Consider the following 20465-nt stretch of genomic DNA (forward strand, 5'->3'; position numbering starts at 1 on the left):
GTTGAAGCACCTTTGGCAGCAATCACAGCCTCAAGTCTTAAGTATGACGCTACAAGCTTGGCACACCTGTATTTGGGGAGTTTCTCCTATTCTTCTCTGCAGATCCTCTCAAGCCCTGTTAGGTCGGATGGGAAGCGTTCCTGCACAGCTATTTTCAGGTTTCTCCAGAGATGTTCAATCTGGTTCAAGTCCGGGCTCTGACTGGGCCATTCAGAGACTTGTCCCGAAGCCACTCCTGCGTTGTCTTGGCTGTGTGCTTAGGGTCATTGTCCTGTTGGAAGGTGAACCTTCCCCCCCAGTCTGAGGTCCTGAGCAGGTTTTCATCAAGGATCTCTCTGTACTTTGTTTTCCATTCATCTTTGCCTCGATCCTGACTAGTCTCACAGTTCCTGTCACTGACCCCCCCCCCACAGCATAATACTGCCACTACCATGCTTCACTGTAGTGATGGTGCCAGGTTTCCTCCAGACCTGACGCTTGGCATTCAGGCCAAATAGTTCAATCTTGGTTTCATCAGACCAAATAATCTTGTTTCTCATGGTCTGAGAGTCTTTAGGTGCCTTTTACTGAAGAGTGGATTGTGTCTGGCAACTGTACCATAAAGGCCTGATTGGTGGAGTGCTGCAGTGATGGTTGTCCTTCTAGAAGTTTCTCCCACCACCACAGAGGAACTCTAGAGCGCTGTCAGAGTGACCATCGGGTTTTTGGTCACCTCCCTGACCAAAGCCTTTCTCCCCCGATTGCTCAGTTTGGCCAGGCTGCCAGCTCTAGGAAGAGTCTTGGTGGTTCCAAACTTCTTCCATTTAAGAATGATGAGGCCATTGTGTTCTTGGGGACCTTCAATGCAGCAGACATTTTTTGTTACCCTTCCCCAGATCTGTGCCTCGACACAATCCTGTCTCGACCTCATGGCTTGGTTTTTGCTCTGACATGCACTGTCAACTGTGGGACCTTATATACAGTAGACAGAGTTGTGCCTTTCCAAATCTTGTCCAATCAATTGAATTTACCACAGGTGGACTCCAATCAAGTTGTAGAAACATCAAGGATGATCAATGGAAACAGGATGGACGTGAGCTCAATTTCGAGTCTCATATCAAAGGCTCTGAATACTTATGTAAATAAGGTACTTCTAAAAACCTGTTTTCGCTTGGTCATTAATGGGGTTATGTGTGTAGATCGCTGAGGATTTTTTTATTTATTTAATCCATTTTAGAATAAGGCTGTAGCGTAACAAAATGTGGAAAAAGTCAAGGGGTCTGAATACTTTCCAAAGGCACTGTAGCATGGCTCTCCAACCCTGTTCCCGGAGAGCTACCACCCTGTACATTTTCTCTCTAACCCTAATCGAGCTCACCTGATTCTAATAATTAGCTGGTTGATAAGCTGAATCAGGTTAGTTACAACTGGGGTTTGGAAAACCTACAGGAGGGTAGCTCTTCAAGAACAGGGTTAGAGAGCCCTGCTGTAGAGGGTATGGTCTTGAATCACCTATGGCAGAAGTACAATTTCAACAGTTGCATAAGGCAGAGTTATGATAAACATGTTTTATTTACTTAAATTTTCTAAGACGCTGCTGTCTGATCTCTTGACAGGAGTGGGATGCAAAGCGATCTGGGATAACATAGCATGTTGGGACCGTGCAGAGGTTGGAGAGACTGTCACTAGAGAGTGCCCCAGAGTGCTCAAGATGTTTTTTGGCAGAAATGGTAAAGTATTGTATTTTTTCCTTTTGATATCAATGGCAAAGTAACATTTCTGGATGGTTTTGTGTGAATGTTCTGTTCTCAAACCCAGGCCCAGATGAAAGGGTAGTTTGAGATATTCCTCAAGCAATGTTCTGATATGGTCTGGGATATCAAAAGCTGCACTACAATGTTATGTACGTTTTCTTTCGGGTTAAAGCTCACGCTATGTTCGGCCTTTGGAGTCACACCAGACCCATGTTTCTCATTTCACAGAATTACTGAGGTGTATAGACCAGTGTAATGTAGATGTTCTACCTTTTGGAGTGCATTGAAAGCCAGGGACAAAAATGGCCCCAAGTCTATATCGTTCTTTTTTTATATACTGTGGCACTGAATCATGGTGAATTGTACCAAGCAAGGTTCAGAGAATATGTTCTGCACTGCATGGACTAGAGGCAAACTGAATCATGTCTGCTCACTCCACAATCTCCAATGGCCCATGTGGCAGACTAGGATGCTGTGGAGCTCTCTTCCTTCCCATCAGTCTGAATGAATCTGCACGGACACTTCATTCATTCTAAACTAATTACCCAGACAAAGAGGATGATAAATGATGGATTATACTGTTAGATTATCGTATTCACTTGAAGACAGGTTCCAGTCCTATGATGAACGCCCCACATTCAAGATACACTAAATGGCCAAAAGTATGTGGACACCTACTCGTCGAACATCTCTTTCCAAAATCATAAGCATTAATATGGAGTTGGTCCCCCTTTTGCTGCTATGACAGCCTCCACTCTTCTGGGAAGGCTTTCCACTAGATGTTGGAACATTGCTGCAGGGACTTGCTTCCATTCAGCCACAAGAGCATTAGTGAGGTCGAGCACTGATGTTGGGCGATTAGGCCTGGCTAGCAGTCGGCGTTCCAATTCATCCCAATGGGGTTGAGGTCAGGGCTCTGTGCAGGCCACTCAAGTTCTTCCACACCGATCTCAACAAACCATTTCTGTATGGACCTTGCTTTGTGCACGGGGGCATTATCATGCTGAAACAGGAAAGGGCCTTCCCCAACTGTTGCCACAAAGTTGGAATGACAAAATCATCTAAAATGTCGTTGTATGCTGTAGCATTAAGATTTCCCTTCACTGGAACCAAGGAGCCTAGCCTGAACCATGAAAAACAGCCCCAGACCATTATTCCTCCTCCACCAAACTTTACAGTTGGCACTATGCATTGGGGCAGGTAGTGTCCTCCTGGCATCCGCCAAACCCAGATTCGCTAATCGGACAGCCAAATGGTGATGCACGTGTTTCCACTGCTCCAGAGTGTAATGGCGGCGAGCTTTACACCATTTCAGCCGACGCTTGGCATTGAGCATGGTGATCTTAGGCTTGTGTGCGGCTGCTCGGCCATGGAAACCCATTTAATGAAGCTCCCGGCGAACAGTTCTTGTGCTGATGTTGCTTCCAGAGGCAGTTTGGAACTCGGTAGTGAGTGTTACAACCGAGGATAGACACATTTTTTTGCCGTATGCGTTTCAGCAACTGACGGTCCCTTTCTGTGAGCTTGTGTGAGCTACCACTTCGCGGCTGAGCCGTTGTTGCTCCTAGAGGTTTCCACTTCACAATAGCAGCACTTACAGTTGACCGGGGCAGCTCTAGCAGGGCAGAAATTTGATGAACTGACTTGTTGGAAAGGTGGCATCCTATGACGGTGCCACGTTGAAAGTCACTGTGCTCTTTAGTACAGGCCATTCTACTGCCAATGTTTGTCTATGGACATTGCATGGCTGTGTGCTGGACTTTATACACCTGTCAACAACCAATGTGTCTGAATCCACTAATTTGAAGGGGTGTCCACATACTTTTGTATGTATAGTGTACCTCTGGGTTAAAACTAGCTGTGTGAAATTGATTTGGAAAGGACGAGTTGGGCATGTAAATTGGCTTGGAAGACTTCTTTGTAACAGAAACCTCTGGGGAGCCCTATAGCACTCGTCAAACCTACGGCTAGGCAGGCTGCTATGGCAGGGTCTGTGTAGAGTAGAGTAGACTAATGGAGTGAGACATGCTCATTCCGATCACAGAAGTGGAGAAAGAAAGAAAGAGGCCTGTGGTTATACATAGTATGTGGCAAAGTACATTACAGGACGTTGCACACTGGGTTCAGGCACTGCCATCGGCGGCGTTCCAAATGGCACCCTATTCCCTATATAGTGCACTACTTTTGACCAGGGCCGATAAGACTCTGGTCAAAAGTCGTGCACTGTGAGGAATAGGGTGCCATTTGGGACAGTCATCGTTGTCTCCTCGAGAATAACACAGAGAGAATAAACACAGGCTCTCACATCCTCTGTTCCGCTTACATTCTCCCCCTGCCCCTGTCTGTCCCTGCCACAGAGCAGAGCACACTCCAGACGTTTATATCTCCAGACACATTCTCTCATCTAGACCTCTGTGGAATGCCAAACCCAAGTGAAGAAACACATTCAATATTCAACCTACTAAGTCGAAGGCTCCTTTGACTCAAGCATTGAACAATTGATTGTTCTTCCCAGAGTGAGTGGTTTTTGTTAAAAACCTGTCTCTCAAAATTACATCTATTTGCCCTTGAAAAGTCTGTCTGAATATCTTTTGAAGGCCCAGTACAGTAGAAATTCAGTTTTCCTGTGTTTTTTAAATCATATTGTACAACAGCTGATGAAACTGACACTAACAGTGTGAAAATACAATCTACACAGGACTTTCTAATCAGCAGGTTTGCATGGATGGGAGTTTCGGGCTTGCCGGGTGACATCACCAGTTGGTAAACTGGTTAATAGACCAATAACAAAGAGAGTTCCAAAGAGTTCTCTGGCAATAACGGCTAGTTTTCAGTTTTCCCCTCCCCCACTCCCAGACAGTCCTAGCTAAATTCTCGCTTGAGAATAGTTTTTTGATAAAAAGCTATTTTTGTCCATTTTAATGGAAAACTATTACAGTAAGGTACTTACTTGTTACCCAGAAATGATATTGATATATCAATTTGATATAGATATAAAAACAGCCTTTAAAATATATGACAATACTGTAAACAAGAGCCTGATGAATGAAACTTTAATGGAAGCCATCATCTGTCATGCTCAAAATGGGATCACAGCAATTCACTTTGGGGTTGTGTGTGAAGCCAATATTTCAGTCAGCTTGATTGGGCTTACTATCTGTGACAACAGTGGAGGATAATCTTGGCTAAGGAAAAATCTTTCATCAAACTCACCAGAGAAATCAAATCCCTGCATCTCCAAACAAATGAACATTCTGCATCTTTCTTTGACTATGACTTATGAAAGGAGTAATGGGTCTGGATAACCATTTCTAAAGGTTTTAGAGAAGAGGCAATAGAAACATTTAACTGGCAAAAACAATGTTTCTCCTATCCACAGGAAACATAAACAAGAACTGTACAGCGGACGGATGGTCTGATGTTTTCCCCAACATCAGCAGTGTGTGTGGGGCAGAAGAAAAGCATGATAAGGTAAACAGGGTGATGTTCTTTAAGATCTAGATCTCTACATCTATTGTCTCTCTGGTGTTGTATCATTGTTCTTAGTTTGACCAAGAAACTTCATGATATGACTTGAAAGTAGATTTATTTGGAAATATAATACAGTACTCTATTATATATTAGATATTGCAATGAAGGTGTTGATACGTTGGACCTCAGAGAGAGAAACAAGGCAATGTTCTTGTGTGATAGAGTTTTCCATGGTTTTATATTATATAAAATATGATTTAGTTTGGTCTGATTTCTGAGTGTTAAGGCCCTCATGCTGGTAATGAAAACTAGCAGTAGAACCCTTTGCTAAGAACCCTTTGCTAAATGCATTGAAATTCTGTCCTCGGTCTGTTTTAATAGGGAAGGTGTGCTGCAGTGTGTGTGTTTGTGTGCTCACTTCTACCTGATGACTTGAAATACAGATGAAACACAGGCGCCTTAAAGGCTAAATAAAACATCCTGTTCACTGTGGCACCCAGCTGTCTCCTCAATCTAAACATTGTACCAGGCTGTGTCCCAAATGGCACCCTATTCCCTATAGTGCACTGCTTTTGAACAGAGCCCTGAGGTAGAACAGGGTTGGGGAGTAACTGAATACAAGTAATCAGTTACATGTAATCTGATTACAAAACTAACTGTATTCCGTAACGTTACCAGCAAAAATATTGTCATCTGATTACAGATTACATCTTGGATTATTTTAAAATTCAAAACACCTTTCTGTTTTCTCAGTGACATTCAATTCATCATTGGAAAAATGCGCACGTTTAAGTTTGTTCCACCTGAGGGAGTCTGACCACAAGTCAGAGACCACTATGATGACACACCAGATGGGTTTGATGGATCCTTTTTGTCTTCTTCTGATGCCTCTTAAGGGGAAAGTAATCCAAAAGTAACTGAATGTAATCTGTTTACATTACTGAGTTTGGATAATCCAAAAGTTATGTTACTGATTTACAATTTTGGACAGGTAACCTACCTAACCCTGGTGGTGAATTGGGTGACATTTTGGATACAGACTCCGAGTTACTGTCCTCCTGGTTGGCCCACTACAGCAGATGTTAGTAAGAGACCAAGCAAGTAGCAACAGATTCATACTGCTATTCCACTGCCCAGCATTTGATCATAGATGAGACCTGAAAAAGGAAAATCAAACTGAGATAATTTAAATAATACTCCCAACCAGGGTTGGGTAGGTTACTTTGTAAATGTAATCCGTTACAGTTGCTAGTTGTGTCAAAACTGTAATCAGTAACCTAATCTGATTTACTGTTAGATTACTTTCCCCTTAAGAGGCATCAGAAGAAGACAAAAAGGATCCATCAAACCCATCTGGTGTGTCATCATAGTGGTCTCTGACTTGTGGTCAGACTCACTCAGGTGGAACAAACTTAAACGTGTGCCTTTTTTCCATGCTAAATTGAATGTCATTAAGATAACAAGAAGGTGTCGTAATGTAGTTTTTTGCAAACATCCTTTCTGTAAAAAAAAGATCTAAGAAATAATCCGTTTTTCAAAAGTATCTGTAAACAGATTACAATATTTTGCTGGTAACATTACTGAATACAGTTCATTTTTTTGTAATCAGGTTCCTTGCAACCCTGCTCCCAACACCAGTAATTCTCATTTGACATACTGACTGAAGTAAAAGTGTTGTCAACGATTCCCTCCCATTCACTTGTTATATTCAGATTGGGGCATGAATGTCAGTACCTTTGAATAGCCTATTGTGCTCACTTTTTCTCTCTTCTGTTGGAGGTTATCCAAGATGCACCTCTGGTCTGGATCACAGGGCCACAATTGGCACTGTGCTTATCTCCATCTGAAAAAATATGGAATATTAAATGTACTGAAAGGTTTTCCTTTAGCTGTGTGACCTTTCCACCGGTCCATCTGTCTTAAGGCCAGTCCAGTCTTTCGGAAAGGAAAGTTCATCTCCTCACTATGAAAAATAGATAGGACACGTTTCCTCAATGACTTGTTTCACACCTGTAGTTCATACATTCTGGGTTGCAACTAGTAGTGAAGCAAGGAATTCTTGAAGGTGGTGGAGGGGCAAGAAGTACCAAACGATGCCCCCTGCCATTACCAATATAGTGCAAGCTCTTTGGGACCCTGCCTTTGGGATGTGACCTCTTGCCTGAGTGCCAGTCTGTTTGTGCTTTCATGCCAACTCCTTGTCACTGATTGTTATGTTTGGCTTGACAATGGAGTTGGCAAGAGCACAAACAGATCTGGCACCAGGCTATTTAACATCAACTTTGGCTGTATAACCTTTTCTTATAGTTGTATTTGAAGGTGCGTTATGACGTTCATTGATGTGTGATGTTCAAACCTAACGTAACCTTCATATATATTAAGTGTGATATCTCAAATGACAATACATTAATAGATTCATTGACATTCTTACTGAAGCAATTATGTAAGTTTGACAGTATATTAGGTTGTGTCTATCATATACAGTACAATAGTTGCATGCTGTGTGTCCTCTAAAGCCAATTTCCTAAGAACAACGTGACGCCCTGGAGAGCCAATTCTGTCCCTGTGGCAGAGTCAGAAGTGGCAAAGTCTCCTAAAGGGGAAACATTTAGGACTCTCACTTGTTCCTCTCATACTGTAATTATTTTTTTTTTAAACAATATTTGTAGGATCAAAGGCTATTTCTGGTGATACAGATGGGCAGATTAGCGGGACAGATGTTGATTGCCCTTTTGACATGATGATCCCTGCCAATTAGACAAAATTCAGTACACAGTTTTGCTGTGGCTAATTATTTATTTGAGGTATCATTATGTAGAATAAAATGGGTAGTTTGGATCCTGGATGCTTATTGGTTGATAGGTGTTAGGCATTTCCCATGGATAACTTTCAACAGTTCCATCTGAATACGCTTGGAAAGTGTACTGAAGACACCTTGCAGTTTTGATATGTACTTTGTAGTGAAGGTGTATTTCATGTAATCAATTGGGGTGTTTTTTATCAACTAAATGTACGCTAAGTTTTCTTTAAAATCTTTTGGAGGTGATACAGAGATATCAAAACAAATGGACCTTTTCTTGGAAGGATGAAAGGTTTCTATTCAACTGTATCTGTCATTTCACTGTTTACAACTGTCTATAGGGATACATTCGTTCTGTAGGAAGTGTGTGTGTGTGTGTGCGTGCGTCCACGTTTTGTAGAACAATGAGGAATGGAAAGTGTGAAGTGCAGGTGGAGAAGAGATGTCACTGCTACAGGATAGGAGCTCACTCAATGCTTTTAGAAAGAGTGACTGTTTTACTAAGAGAATGTCAATTTGGCACTGCCTCAAAGGAATGACTGCGAGCATTGGTGCGTTGGTACGGTCCTTGTCTGACATTTGTTTTAGAGTATGTCTCTTTGTTTTTCACTCGACTGTAGTAAAAGGGGGGGAAATCAAACCTTTGACTAATTTCCTGGGGAAACAAGATAAGAGGGCAAATTCGAGCAGGTCATTTTATTGACATATTTTCATCTCTTTGAATCTGTGAATCACTCTTTGAGTGGGTTGAATGATTAGCAGAAAAGGCACTGTACTTACAATGGCTCCTTTCAGGGGAAGGCTCTTTCTGACAGTAATGCTCGGTACATCTTTTTCTCCCCAATGTTTTTAAACACCGTCTCTAAAGTACACTTTTGTGACTCTGAAAATGATGTTTCTATAGATCCTACAGTCTTTCAGTTTCAACATGTTGCTGGTGATGATTATATGATTTTACATCTGTCATTTGGTGTTAGGATCAAAGTCACTTCTGAAAGGGACCCATACACTGGACCTGTGCCCTGTATGTTCTTTCTCCTGACTCGTCTTCTATGGTGCTGAAGTGAATGCCCATCTGAGATAAATGATATATACAGCTTTGATACTGCCAATGACTGTATGTTCTCTCACCTATAGCTTGTCTTCTTTACGGTGGTGAAGACGCTGTATACACTGGGCCACAGTTTGTCTTTGATCGCCCTCACAACCGGGAGCGCCATCCTCTGTCTATTCAGGTGAGAGTTAGGATGAGTCCCCAAAGACACCCTATTTCCTATATAGTGGTCAAATGTAGTGCATCATATACTGTAGGAAATAAGGTGCTTTTTGGGAAACAGTCTTAGTCACTCACTGTAGAGAGAAGCAGCAGGGTATTGTCACACAGCAGAGATCCTCTGATAAATCACCAGAGATCCTCTGCTAAATCATTTCTTCCACTCCCTCTATAGAAAACTCCACTGCACGCGGAACTACATTCACCTCAACCTGTTCTTTTCCTTCATCCTGAGAGCGGTGGCAGTCCTTGTGAAGGACGACATCCTCTTCTCTCGCAATCAGTGCTCTGAGCAGCCTTCACTGGTGAGTCAGGTTGTTCATCAGCCTGTATACCTCTGATTCTTATAGATCATTGACAATTCCAACTGATATGTATTGGTATAGATGTACAGTTGAAGTTGGAAGTTTACATGCACTTAGGTTGGAGTCAATAAAACTAATTTTTCAACCACTCCACAAATTTCTTGTTAACAAACTATAGTTTTGGCACAAGTACTTTTTCCAACAATTGTTTACAGAGAGATTATTTAATTTATAATTCACAGTATCACAATTCCAGTGTGTCAGAAGTTTACATACACTAAGTTGACTGTGCCTTTAAACAGCTTGGAAAAATCCAGAAAATTATTGCTTTAGAAGCTTCTGATAGGCTAATTCAAATCAAATGTATTTATATAACCCTTCTTACATCCGCTGATATATCAAAGTGCTGTACAGAAACCCAGCCTAAAACCCCAAAATAGCAAGCAATGCAGGTGTAGAAGCATGGTGGCTAGGAAAAACTCCCTAGAAAGGCCAAAACCTAGGAAGAAACCTAGAGAGGAACCAGGCTATGAGGGGTAGCCAGTCCTCTTCTGGCTGTGCCGGGTGGAGATTATAACAGAACATGGTCAAGATGTTCAAATGTTCATAAATGACCAGCATGGTCAAATAATAGTAATCACAGTGAACAGGTCAGGGTTCCATAGCCGCAGGCAGAACAGTTGAAACTGGAGCAGCAGCACGGCCAGGTGGACTGGGGACAACAAGGAGTCATCATGCCAGGTAGTCCTGAGGCATGGTCCTAGGGCTCAGGTCCTCCGAGAGAGAGAATTAGAGAGAGCATACTTAAATTCAGACAGGGCACCGAATAGGACAGGAGAAATACTCCAGATATAAGACTGACCCTAGCCCCCCGACACATAAACTACTGCAGCATAAATACTGAAGGCTGAGACAGGAGGGGTCAGGAGACACTGTGGCCCCATCCGATAATTGACATCATTTGAGTCAATTGGAGTTGTACCTGTGGATCTATTTCAAGGCCTACCTTCAAACTCAGTGCCTCTTTGCTTGACATCATGGGAAAATCAAAAGAAATCAGCCTAGACCTCAGAAAAAATTGTAGACCTCCACAAGTCTGGTTCATCCTTGGGAGCAATTTCCAAGTGCCTGAAGGTACCACATTCATCTGTACAAACAATAGTACGCAAAGTCAAGGTATTGGAGTGGCCATCCCAAAGCCCTGACATCAATCCTATTGAAAAATTGTGGGCAGAACTGAAAAAGCGTGTGCGAGCAAGGAGGCCTACAAACCTGACTCAGTTACACCAGCTCTGTCAGGAGGAATGGGCCAAATTCACCCAACTTATTGTGGGAAGCTTGTGGAAGGCTACCCAATACGGTTGACCCAAGTTAAACAATTTAAAGGCAATGCTACCAAATACTAATTGAGTGTATGTAAACTTCTGACCCACTGGGAATGTGATGACAGAAATAAAAGCTGAAATAAATCATTCTCTTTACTATTATTCTGTCATTTCACATGCTTAAAATAAAGTGGTGATCCTAACTGACCTAAGACAGGGACTTTTTACTAGGATTAAATGCCAGGAATTGTGAAACTGAGTTTAAATGTATTTTGCTAAGGTGTATGTAAACTTCTGACTTCAACTGTATTTGTGTAGATTTGCTATGAAACATGTTTCTTTCACTTCTTTGAAATTGAGGTACGGAATTCAGTTTCCGTTGGACACATTTTGATTCTTGCTCCTTCAGTTCACTCCGATTGTGTTGGTTTGGGGAAACTTTAGACAAAGATCTGGTAACCACTCATTTCTATCAGAATAAGTACATGGAATTCAGTTTCCATATAGATACACACTTTGGTTATTTGTGTTGAGTGTCCTGTAGTTTCTCTTTGTATAGCAGCACAAGTGATGGACTACAATGTTGTTCCAGATTGGATGCAAGGCGAGCCTGGTGATTTTTCAATATTTTATCATGGCCAACTTCTTCTGGTTGCTGGTCGAGGGCCTCTACCTCCATACACTCCTGATTGTCATCTTCTCTGAAAATAGACACTTCATCGTTTATCTTCTCATTGGCTGGGGTAAGCTAGTCATTAACATATATCCAATGTATCAAAAACAGTGAGGAACATGCAGTACATCCAATCCATTTATGCTATGAGATTGTATTCAGTGAATTCTCCATCTGTATTTCAGGATTCCCAACCGTGTTTGTTTCTGCATGGGCTATTACAAGGGTTTATTTTGAGGATACTGGGTAAGTCACCTTGGAAAGCATAAATGTACATGGTTGGTAGAGTAGTGGATTATTTTCATTTGGGGGGCAGTGCAACACCGTCCATCTTTTTTTGGGGTGTGGGGGGGCCGCACCCCAAAAAAGAAAATCTGTGAAATATTTTCTGGTACAACACACTCACTCATCAAACATTGTAAGCAAGCCAGTGACTCCTAGGCCTAGAGACGACCAGAGAACGAATGATGATGTAGGCTAAATATGCTAGCTAGTTAGCAATGCCGTCGGGTTAAAAAATAGTTTTCACTTGATTTGAGTGTGTTCTGCTGCTGACATCTGCCTCTTACTAACAATCAGTCAAATTGCCCCATTCTTTCCTGGTAGGAGGCTACTATTGAAGTTGGATCTGTCATGAGTCTCATTCACTGTTAGGGGCAAAGAACAAGGAAATGTCTCCCCGCCCGCCCGCAGCCAGTGGCCACTGCATGCAAGTCAGATGAGTGTGGTCTTGTGAGGGGGGGGGGGTGTATTTTCTGAGATCAAAGAGTTTATGAAATGACCTAATTTTATGCGCAATTTGTTACGTTTAAAATTAAGAACAATATTCTAAGAGACCTGAATGGTGCAGTGGTCTAAGGTACTACAGCCTGGGGCTGTGACCGTGAACACCAAAGGGCGGTGCACAATTGGTCCAGCACCGTCTGGGTTAGGGGAGGGTTTGACCAGCAGTGCTTTCCTTGGCTCATCGCGCTCTAGCGACTCCTTGTGGTGGCCCGGGTGCCTGCAAGCTGACTTCGGTCAGTCGGACGGTGTTTCCTCCGACACATCGGTGCGGCTGACTTCAGGGTTAAGCGAGCAGTGTGTTAAGAAGCAGTGCGCCTTGGCGGGTCATGTTTCACGTCTCGACCTTCATCTCTCCCTAGCCCATTGGGAGTTGCAGCATTTAGATGAGGTCACTCCTTGTGAAAAACACCAATTGGATATTATGATAAAATTTTGGGTAAAATAGGGAATATCATATATTTTTAAATGTTTTATATATTTTTTATAATAAAATGTAAATGATCGATGAGCTGTGCGGGCACTTTTTCATAAGAGGGGAAAAGAGCAGGTGTTTGGGCACTGGTTGAACCCAATCTGTGCATGTGCCTGTTGCCAGACTTAATGTAGATGTGCTGTTTGTCTTGGATTGCATGAAAGAATTTGATTGTGATTATAAAGTTAATGAAGCATTGGCAACCTTTGTCATTTTAATTTATTTCTCAAATCAGTTTAAACCAGTTCAAAGTGCTCAATCAATCAAATGTATTTATAAAGCCCTTTTTACATCAGCCAATGTCACAAAGTGCTATACAGAAACCCAGCCTAAAACCCCAAACAGCAAGCAATGCAGATGTAGTAGCACGGTGGCTAGGAAGAACTCCCTAGAAATGCAGGAACCTAGGAGTGCTGTGCTTAGGTTAGTATGGCCAGGGATGCATGGCACGTGTTGACTAACATCTTCGTATGGGTATCATTTCCTATTCCTTCAGATGCTGGGAACAGAATGATAACCCAATCCCCAAGTGGGTGATCAATGTACCCATAGGCTTCTCCATCATGGTGGGTATATATCATTTATCCTTCTTGGTTGCTGCGGTTTTAATGTCCTTTACCACATGCAGGATCAAACCCCTGCTACATCCCAAGCATTAACTAAACAGAATGTGTCCAGGAGATAAGTAAATGCCACACAGAGAATATTCCGATCTGTCATGTTAGGTAGCCAGCGCATACTGGGGAGCTGATAGGACTGTAACGGCAAGAGCATGTTAAACGTAGATGCTCTGCATGCATGTGAATTGATGCTGGCCTGGATGTAGTTCAAGGTTGAACTAGCTTTATCGAACTGTCATTTCATTTTACAACAGATGATTTATATGGAAATAAGTAATGTTGTCTTATCTGATTGCATAACACATCCCTCAATGTTTACCAACGCTGGTTATAGCTGAGTTAACTGCCCTTAAAAAGAACTGCAGTAACCAAATTTCACTAAATATACAACATACTGTATGTCAATATATGTTGACTGGGTTTCCAGGTGAACTTCCTCCTGTTCATCAGTATTATAAGGATTTTGGTTCAGAAGCTGAGGTGTCCTGATGTGGGTGGCAACGACCAGTCACAATACAGGTATGTGTTGTTGTGGTCAGTCAGTCACAATACAGGTATGTGTTGTTGTGGTCAGTCAGTCACAATACAGGTATGTGTTGTTGTGGTCAGTCAGTCACAATACAGGTATGTGTTGTTGTGGTCAGTCAGTCACAATACAGGTATGTGTTGTTGTGGTCAGTCAGTCACAATACAGGTATGTGTTGTTATGGTCAGTCAGTCACAATACAGGTATGTGTTGTTGTGGTCAGTCAGTCACAAAACAGGGAGACCTATGTGTTACTGCACTCAGGCAACAGACCATGAATACTCAGTGTCAACATTCCTGAACAGAGAAATTAAGTGCTCAAATGTTTCAGTATGCCTTTGTGTCACTCTGACATATGGTATTTTAGTTGACTTCTCAAGCATAAGACATAGATATGTAGCCTATTGTTCTATTGTGCAAACTGTACATTGTAGAGTGACACTAGATTCGGCTAAGCTATAGAGGTGGTCAGCACAGCACGTATTTGCCTTCAGGGAGAAATATTCCCATCTTGTCTGTGAGTGGATTTAAGGGCTGAGAAGCGGCTGGCAACGCTACGACTGGATGAGCTGCTGTCTACTGCTACAGGAAAGTCCACCTTGGTTGGCACTTAGCAGTCAGGGCCCCTTCACGATTTAGGATGTGTCTGAAATGGCACCCTATTGCCTTCATAGTGCACAACTGTTAGTGCCCATAGAGCTCTGGTCAAAAGTAGTGCACTATGGGTTACTCTCACAGCACAGCAAACAACATGGGGCCCTCAAAAGGCTCTGACTGCATGTGTTGGTATGGACGTGAGTACGTAGACCCACGAGCCACTGTGGCACCTCATGATTAGTTTAGATTTTTGTTGTGGCCCCCACACCCATCAAAGTCCCCATACCCATCAAAGCCTTATATGCTCCCTATCATTTAATGGGTAAACACCAATGTTTTGTGGACGTATTAACAACAATTATTATTAAATTATACACTAAGTATACAAAGCATGCACTTTCCATGGCATAGACTGACCAGGTGAATCCAGGTGAAAGCTATGATCCCTTGTGTAAATGAAGGGGAGGAGACAGGTTAAAGAATTATTTTTAAGCCTTGAGACAATATAGACATGGATTTTGTATATGTGCCATTCAGAGGGTGAATAGGCAAGGCAAAAATATTGAAGTGCCTTTGAACGGGGTAAGGTATTAGGTGCCAGGCGCACCGGTTTGCATCAAGAACTGCAACGCTGCTGGGTTTTTCACTCAACAGTTTCCCATGTGTATCAAGAATGGTCCACCACCCAAAGGACATCCAGCCAACTTGACACAACTGTGGGAAGCATTGGAGTCATCATGGGCCAGCATCCCTTTGGAACGCTTTCTACACCTTGTAGAGTCCATGACTCAACTAATTGAGGCTGTTCTGAGGGCAAAAGGGGGGTGCAACTCAATATTAGGAAGGTGTTCCCAATGTTGGCTATACTCAGTGAATGTGATTGTATAACAGTGTAGTCTCTAGGTCCCCTCCATAGAGTGTGTCTGTAATATTGTGTGTCTGGTTTCAGGAGGTTGGCCAAATCCACTCTCCTGCTGATCCCCCTGTTTGGCATCCATTACGTTGTCTTTGTGTCTCTCAGTGAATCCATGGAAAATTATAAAATCTTCTTTGACCTTGCTATTGGCTCCTTTCAGGTAAAACTGATCCTTTTTGGATATTTGAATCCATCACAATATATTTTGGCTATATTTGGGGCATTTTTGTTTTGGATTGTTTTTGGTTGTTTCTCATTTTGAAGACTGTCTGTTGCTGTTCTGTTGACAGGGCCTGGTGGTTGCCATCCTGTACTGTTTCTTAAACAGTGAGGTAAGCGCTCTCCTTGATTGCTCTTAATTGCATTTTATTATGGAATGAATAGGTTGCCTTGGGCACTGATGGCCCAGTTAAGAAGACGCACAACAGTGTAAATGATTAGGGTTGAATCAGTGTTGACAAAGTCTTCCTTGGCCCAAATGAGGATATATGAGAAGCAACGTGCAGGCGTTTATAAAAGCTGTTGTGTACATCATTGTAATTGACCTCAACCTCGACAAGACGGAGCAGCTCCGCGGTTGACAACTCCAGTGTCCCGCTCCCAGAGTGCAAATAACCTTGGTGTGACCCTGGACTACACCCTGTTGTTCTCTGCAAACATCAAAGCAGTGAGTCGCTCCTGCAGGTTGATGCTCTACAACATCCGTAGAGTACGACCCTACTTCACACAGGAAGCAGTGCAGATTCTAATCCAGGCACTTGTCATCTCCCATCTGGACCATTCGCAACTTGCTGTTGGCTGGGCTCCCCACTTGTGTCATCAAACCCCTGCAACTTATCCAGAACACTGCAGTCCGCCTGTGTTCAAGCTACCCAAGTTCTCTCATGTCACCCTGCTACTCCACACACTCCACTGGAAGACCATGGTACTTTCCTATGGAGCAGCAAGAGGAACTGCACCTCCCTACCTTCAGGCTCTGCTCAAACAACACACCCCAACCTGAGTAGTCCGTTCTGCCACCTCTGATCTCTTAGCCCTTCCAACCCTACAGGAGGCCAGCTCCCGCTCAGCTCAGCCCAGTCCAAGCTCTTGCCTGACCTGGCAACCTAATGGGGGAACCAGTTTTCCCCAGGAAAACCAGTTAGGGCAGCAGAGTCCCTGCCCATCTTTCAAAAACTGAAACCCTACCTCTTTTAATAATATCTTAAATAATCCCACAGCACCCCCTCACACCCCTCCTCAACACCCCCCCCCCCCCCCCAAAATACAAAACAAAAACACATTTGTGAACTAACACTCGCACTGGATTTTTTTTTACCACTTACTGGCTCTGACTTGGCTGATAGCAACCTTATTGAGGAAAAATGTACTTGACAGTATTAAGTGCTAAATTACTAAAGTGTAAAAGTGTTAATTATGAAAAATGTTTAAAGGTATTTTGTTAGCAGTTACTACAAATGTACATTTTAATTGGTGTCTGCTTGTTTTCATTGTAGTGAAACGATGAGTACGGCATTTTATAAGATTTTATATAAGCAATGTAGTGACAGACGTGGGCTAGTTTTCCCTCTGTGCTAAAAGATTTACCTTGCTACTTCAGGTTCAAGGGGAACTCAAGAGAAAATGGCGGAGTATATGCCTCAACTGCCATATGGCCAGAAACTACACCCAGCACAACACCTACACCTCCAGAAACGGCTCAGAGAACATGGCTCAGTTCCAACGTAATTCTCGTGCTCAGTCCTTCCTGCAGACAGAGACCACTGATGTGTGAGGGCTGCGTGTAAAGAGGGATCGGTCTCCATTAAAACGCTCTGGAACTCTGGTATTGGCCTAAATACACACTACAGCACACACAGCCTACAGTTGTGGGCACTAAAAAGTTAGCTTGGACCACGGTATTGGCAGAACAATTGGCACAATGGCACTCTAGGATCACCTAATGAGTTTGTCACTAAAACCTGGACCCCGGTACAGGGTTTGAAATTGTTTTTTTTGTGCCCACAATTTATGGCAGATGGCGTAACAGGGTATTTTTGAACAGATATGAATAAATTGGGCTATACTGCATTAATGTCAATATTTGTAATAATTGGTTAGTTTAAGTAAACATTTCATTACTGGATGCCAGGGAGAAGTGCTCTGCATGGCTCTTATATCTTTATCTCTCCCCCTCTATCTCTCTCCCTGTAGTAAAATGGATTTGACTCTGTGGTTAACGACCAGAGATGCCTCTGCCTATACACCCACGGTTCCACGGCCACTAGGGGGTCCCCAATCCAAAAAAAAAAAAAAAAAAACGTAGGAACTCAGTCGGGGTTTCAACTTACTGTTGAGAGTTACAAAGTAGAATAGACAAGTTGCAATTTAGAAATATGGTCATGCATTGCAGTTTGCCACTTGTCATGTCAGTCACTGACAGTCACTCAAGGTAGCCCAGCTATGTCAGCTCAATTCTTTAGATTGCTGGGAAAGGTAGTCTACCCAGCTATCTAAACCCTGTAGTAATCATCCCCAAGTTACAGACTGGGCACGGAGTGTGCCGAAGGGCCCTGTCCTCCAGGCCCCCCCCCCCCCATTTGATTTTGTTAGTCACTCTCACTCAGATATCATGGCAAAATGTCATGGCAAAATGTGTAGAATTGCAAGAAATTAGCTTTAAAACGGCAAAATGTTCTCTTCACCTCAGATAATGTTGCAGTTTTTTTCATTAATTTCATGCAATTCTACTCCTTTTGCCATGGGGCAGAGAGAAAGTTGTTCAGGTTCAAAGGTAATATCCTTCAATTCTACATATACTCCGTGCCATGTTTGCAGTTTTTAATAGGATATCTGAGTGAGAGTGACTAACTAAATCAATGGGGCCCCCATGGTCGGTAATTCAACCATGATTACTACAAGTTTAGATCGCTGGCTCGAATAGTTTACCAATCTAAAAAACTTTAGCCTACGTGGGATAATTGAGTGACTGTAAGAGACAAACTGCTGATGCACAACCACATTTTCGAAATTGCACCTTGTGTATTCTGCTATTCTAACTCTCAACAGTAGGTTTGAGTTCCTCAATTTTTTTATGATATATTAGCCGAGCTGACTGTGGTTCTAGTAAATCCATTGCAATTTTGACAAAACATGATTACAAGGAAACTAGAATTGTCAGGGCAAGGATGTGTATTAGTTATACTACATGTGTACATTTTACATGTTGCTTTGGATTGCCATCAAAAGGATTATAAAATAAGATTGTTGACAAAAAAACACAGGTTTTCTGCATCAGTTGTCTAAGAACTGTAAGAGTAGGGCTTAGAGGAGGTGAACGACCATTGTGTACATAAGAGTATCTTGACCTACTGCAAAGTACTGGTATGTCATGTTTGCTGAGATATATCTCAGAATTATTTTCTGCAAAGACCATGAATGTTATACCACATGATTGTGGTATAGTGTTGCATCATGTGAATGTAATTTCCCTCTGTCTTTTACAGTATGCTATGCTTTTTGTTGTTGTTTGTGTTCATTCGTCAAGGCAATCAACCAAAGCCTTCTCTGATGTAAGTTATACAGCTATGTTGTCCATGTAAATGTTAACTCAAGGTATGAGTTCTGTGGTAGATAACGTAAATGCTCCAGTCTGGGATGCTATACACACATCCATCCGGCATACCAAACTGACCCAGACCGTGATTTCAGGCGCTTGGTGTAGATATGAAAGAAAGACAGGAAATGAATGCTGATTAGCTTGGCTTTTTCCTCAGTGTTTTCACTGAGAAGGTGACAATGTTTAGACTTGAGGTCACATAAGAACAAGTCCTTGGCTCCAACATTCAAATCTTTTGTGTTTAGTAACAAATTATTCCCAAAGGTTATATCTACTGTAAGGTTATTCCCTGATCACCTAAGATATTTCAGACGACCTCATGTATTTGCCATGTAAAATACTGCCAAGATTGTGTGTGCTTTTTCTGGGGCATGTTTGTCATTGATGTACAGTAGTCAATCAAAATGTTAAGTGCCTAATACTTGCTATTTAATCGTAATTATTTATTCCAAATCCTATTGCCATGACTGCTTCCCAAATGGCACACTATTCCCTACGTAGTGCAACAGTTTTGACCAGCTCTGTTCAAAAGTAGTGCACAAAATAGGAATAGGGTGTAATTTAGGGTGCATCCTATGTGTATATTAAATGCCATAGCTTTCATGAACATTAGTGATGTATCCTTGTATTGATTAGCCTGACTGTCTGTTTGTGTGTTCATGTCAACTCCTTGTCACTCATTGTCAGGCTAAGTGCCATACGCATTGTCATTGGTTTAACATAGACAGCCATGGAGTTGGCAAGAGCACAAACAGATTTGGGACTAGGCTACAAGGCTGTATGTCCTTATGAGAACAAAATGTTTGCCTTTATGGTCAAATATATCTTTACATTAGCTGTATTCTCACCGCTATACCCTCCCACCGCGGGGGGACATTTTATAAGGTTGCATAACAAACATTTTTATATATTAGCAACATGCTATTGAATGATGCTTTGTTTAATGTCTGGGTACATGTATATCATGAGATCATGATGAGTAAACAATACAGCACCTTTTATGACTCATTTCGTCATTGATGAGGCTTGCCCATGAACTCATTTTGAAGGGCACCACCGTGGTCGTTTCCAATGCTAATACCAATGACTATTAATAGGTAGAAGAATCCCTAAAGGGCTTGTTGCATGATAAACAACACAAATGGAGAGAGAAAAAAGTTAAAGAGGAAAGCTAATACAATCAAGGAGATCCCACTACAAGTAGATTTGTTACAGCCTATGTTTTGCTGTTACTGATTAAACCTTGTCCTTCCTGCTGGTTCATAGACTCTGTTTAGAGCTCTGGGTTACTTTCCATATATGTCCCAAATCACCCTATTGCCTACATAGTGCACTACTTTTGACCAGGGCCACTAGGCTCTGGTCAAAAG

General features: G+C 42.3%; 1 protein-coding gene across 2 annotated transcripts in view; it reads left to right on the forward strand.

Moving 5' to 3' along the window:
* The window catches only part of LOC115156911 (vasoactive intestinal polypeptide receptor 2), a 31416-nt gene extending 11322 nt beyond the window's left edge, over positions 1-20094 (forward strand). Inside the window, exons 3-14 of one of the 2 annotated variants that reach the window (XR_003868346.1) lie at positions 1596-1709; positions 5113-5204; positions 9142-9239; positions 9453-9582; positions 11500-11650; positions 11766-11826; positions 13335-13404; positions 13886-13977; positions 15531-15657; positions 15788-15829; positions 17098-17322; positions 17691-20094. Coding sequence is in view for 1 of the 2 variants with exons in the window: in XM_029704731.1 (XP_029560591.1) it covers positions 1596-1709; positions 5113-5204; positions 9142-9239; positions 9453-9582; positions 11500-11650; positions 11766-11826; positions 13335-13404; positions 13886-13977; positions 15531-15657; positions 15788-15829; positions 17098-17271 (1151 nt within the window). In the remaining variant the exon portion in view is untranslated. Of the gene's footprint in view, positions 1-1595; positions 1710-5112; positions 5205-9141; positions 9240-9452; positions 9583-11499; positions 11651-11765; positions 11827-13334; positions 13405-13885; positions 13978-15530; positions 15658-15787; positions 15830-17097 lie in introns of both variants that reach the window. The other variant, XM_029704731.1, reaches the window with a different exon arrangement.
* Positions 20095-20465: the final 371 nt, after the last annotated feature.

The sequence above is a fragment of the Salmo trutta genome, chromosome 21 (genome assembly GCF_901001165.1).
Source record: "Salmo trutta chromosome 21, fSalTru1.1, whole genome shotgun sequence".
In the NCBI taxonomy this organism is placed as follows: domain Eukaryota; kingdom Metazoa; phylum Chordata; class Actinopteri; order Salmoniformes; family Salmonidae; genus Salmo; species Salmo trutta.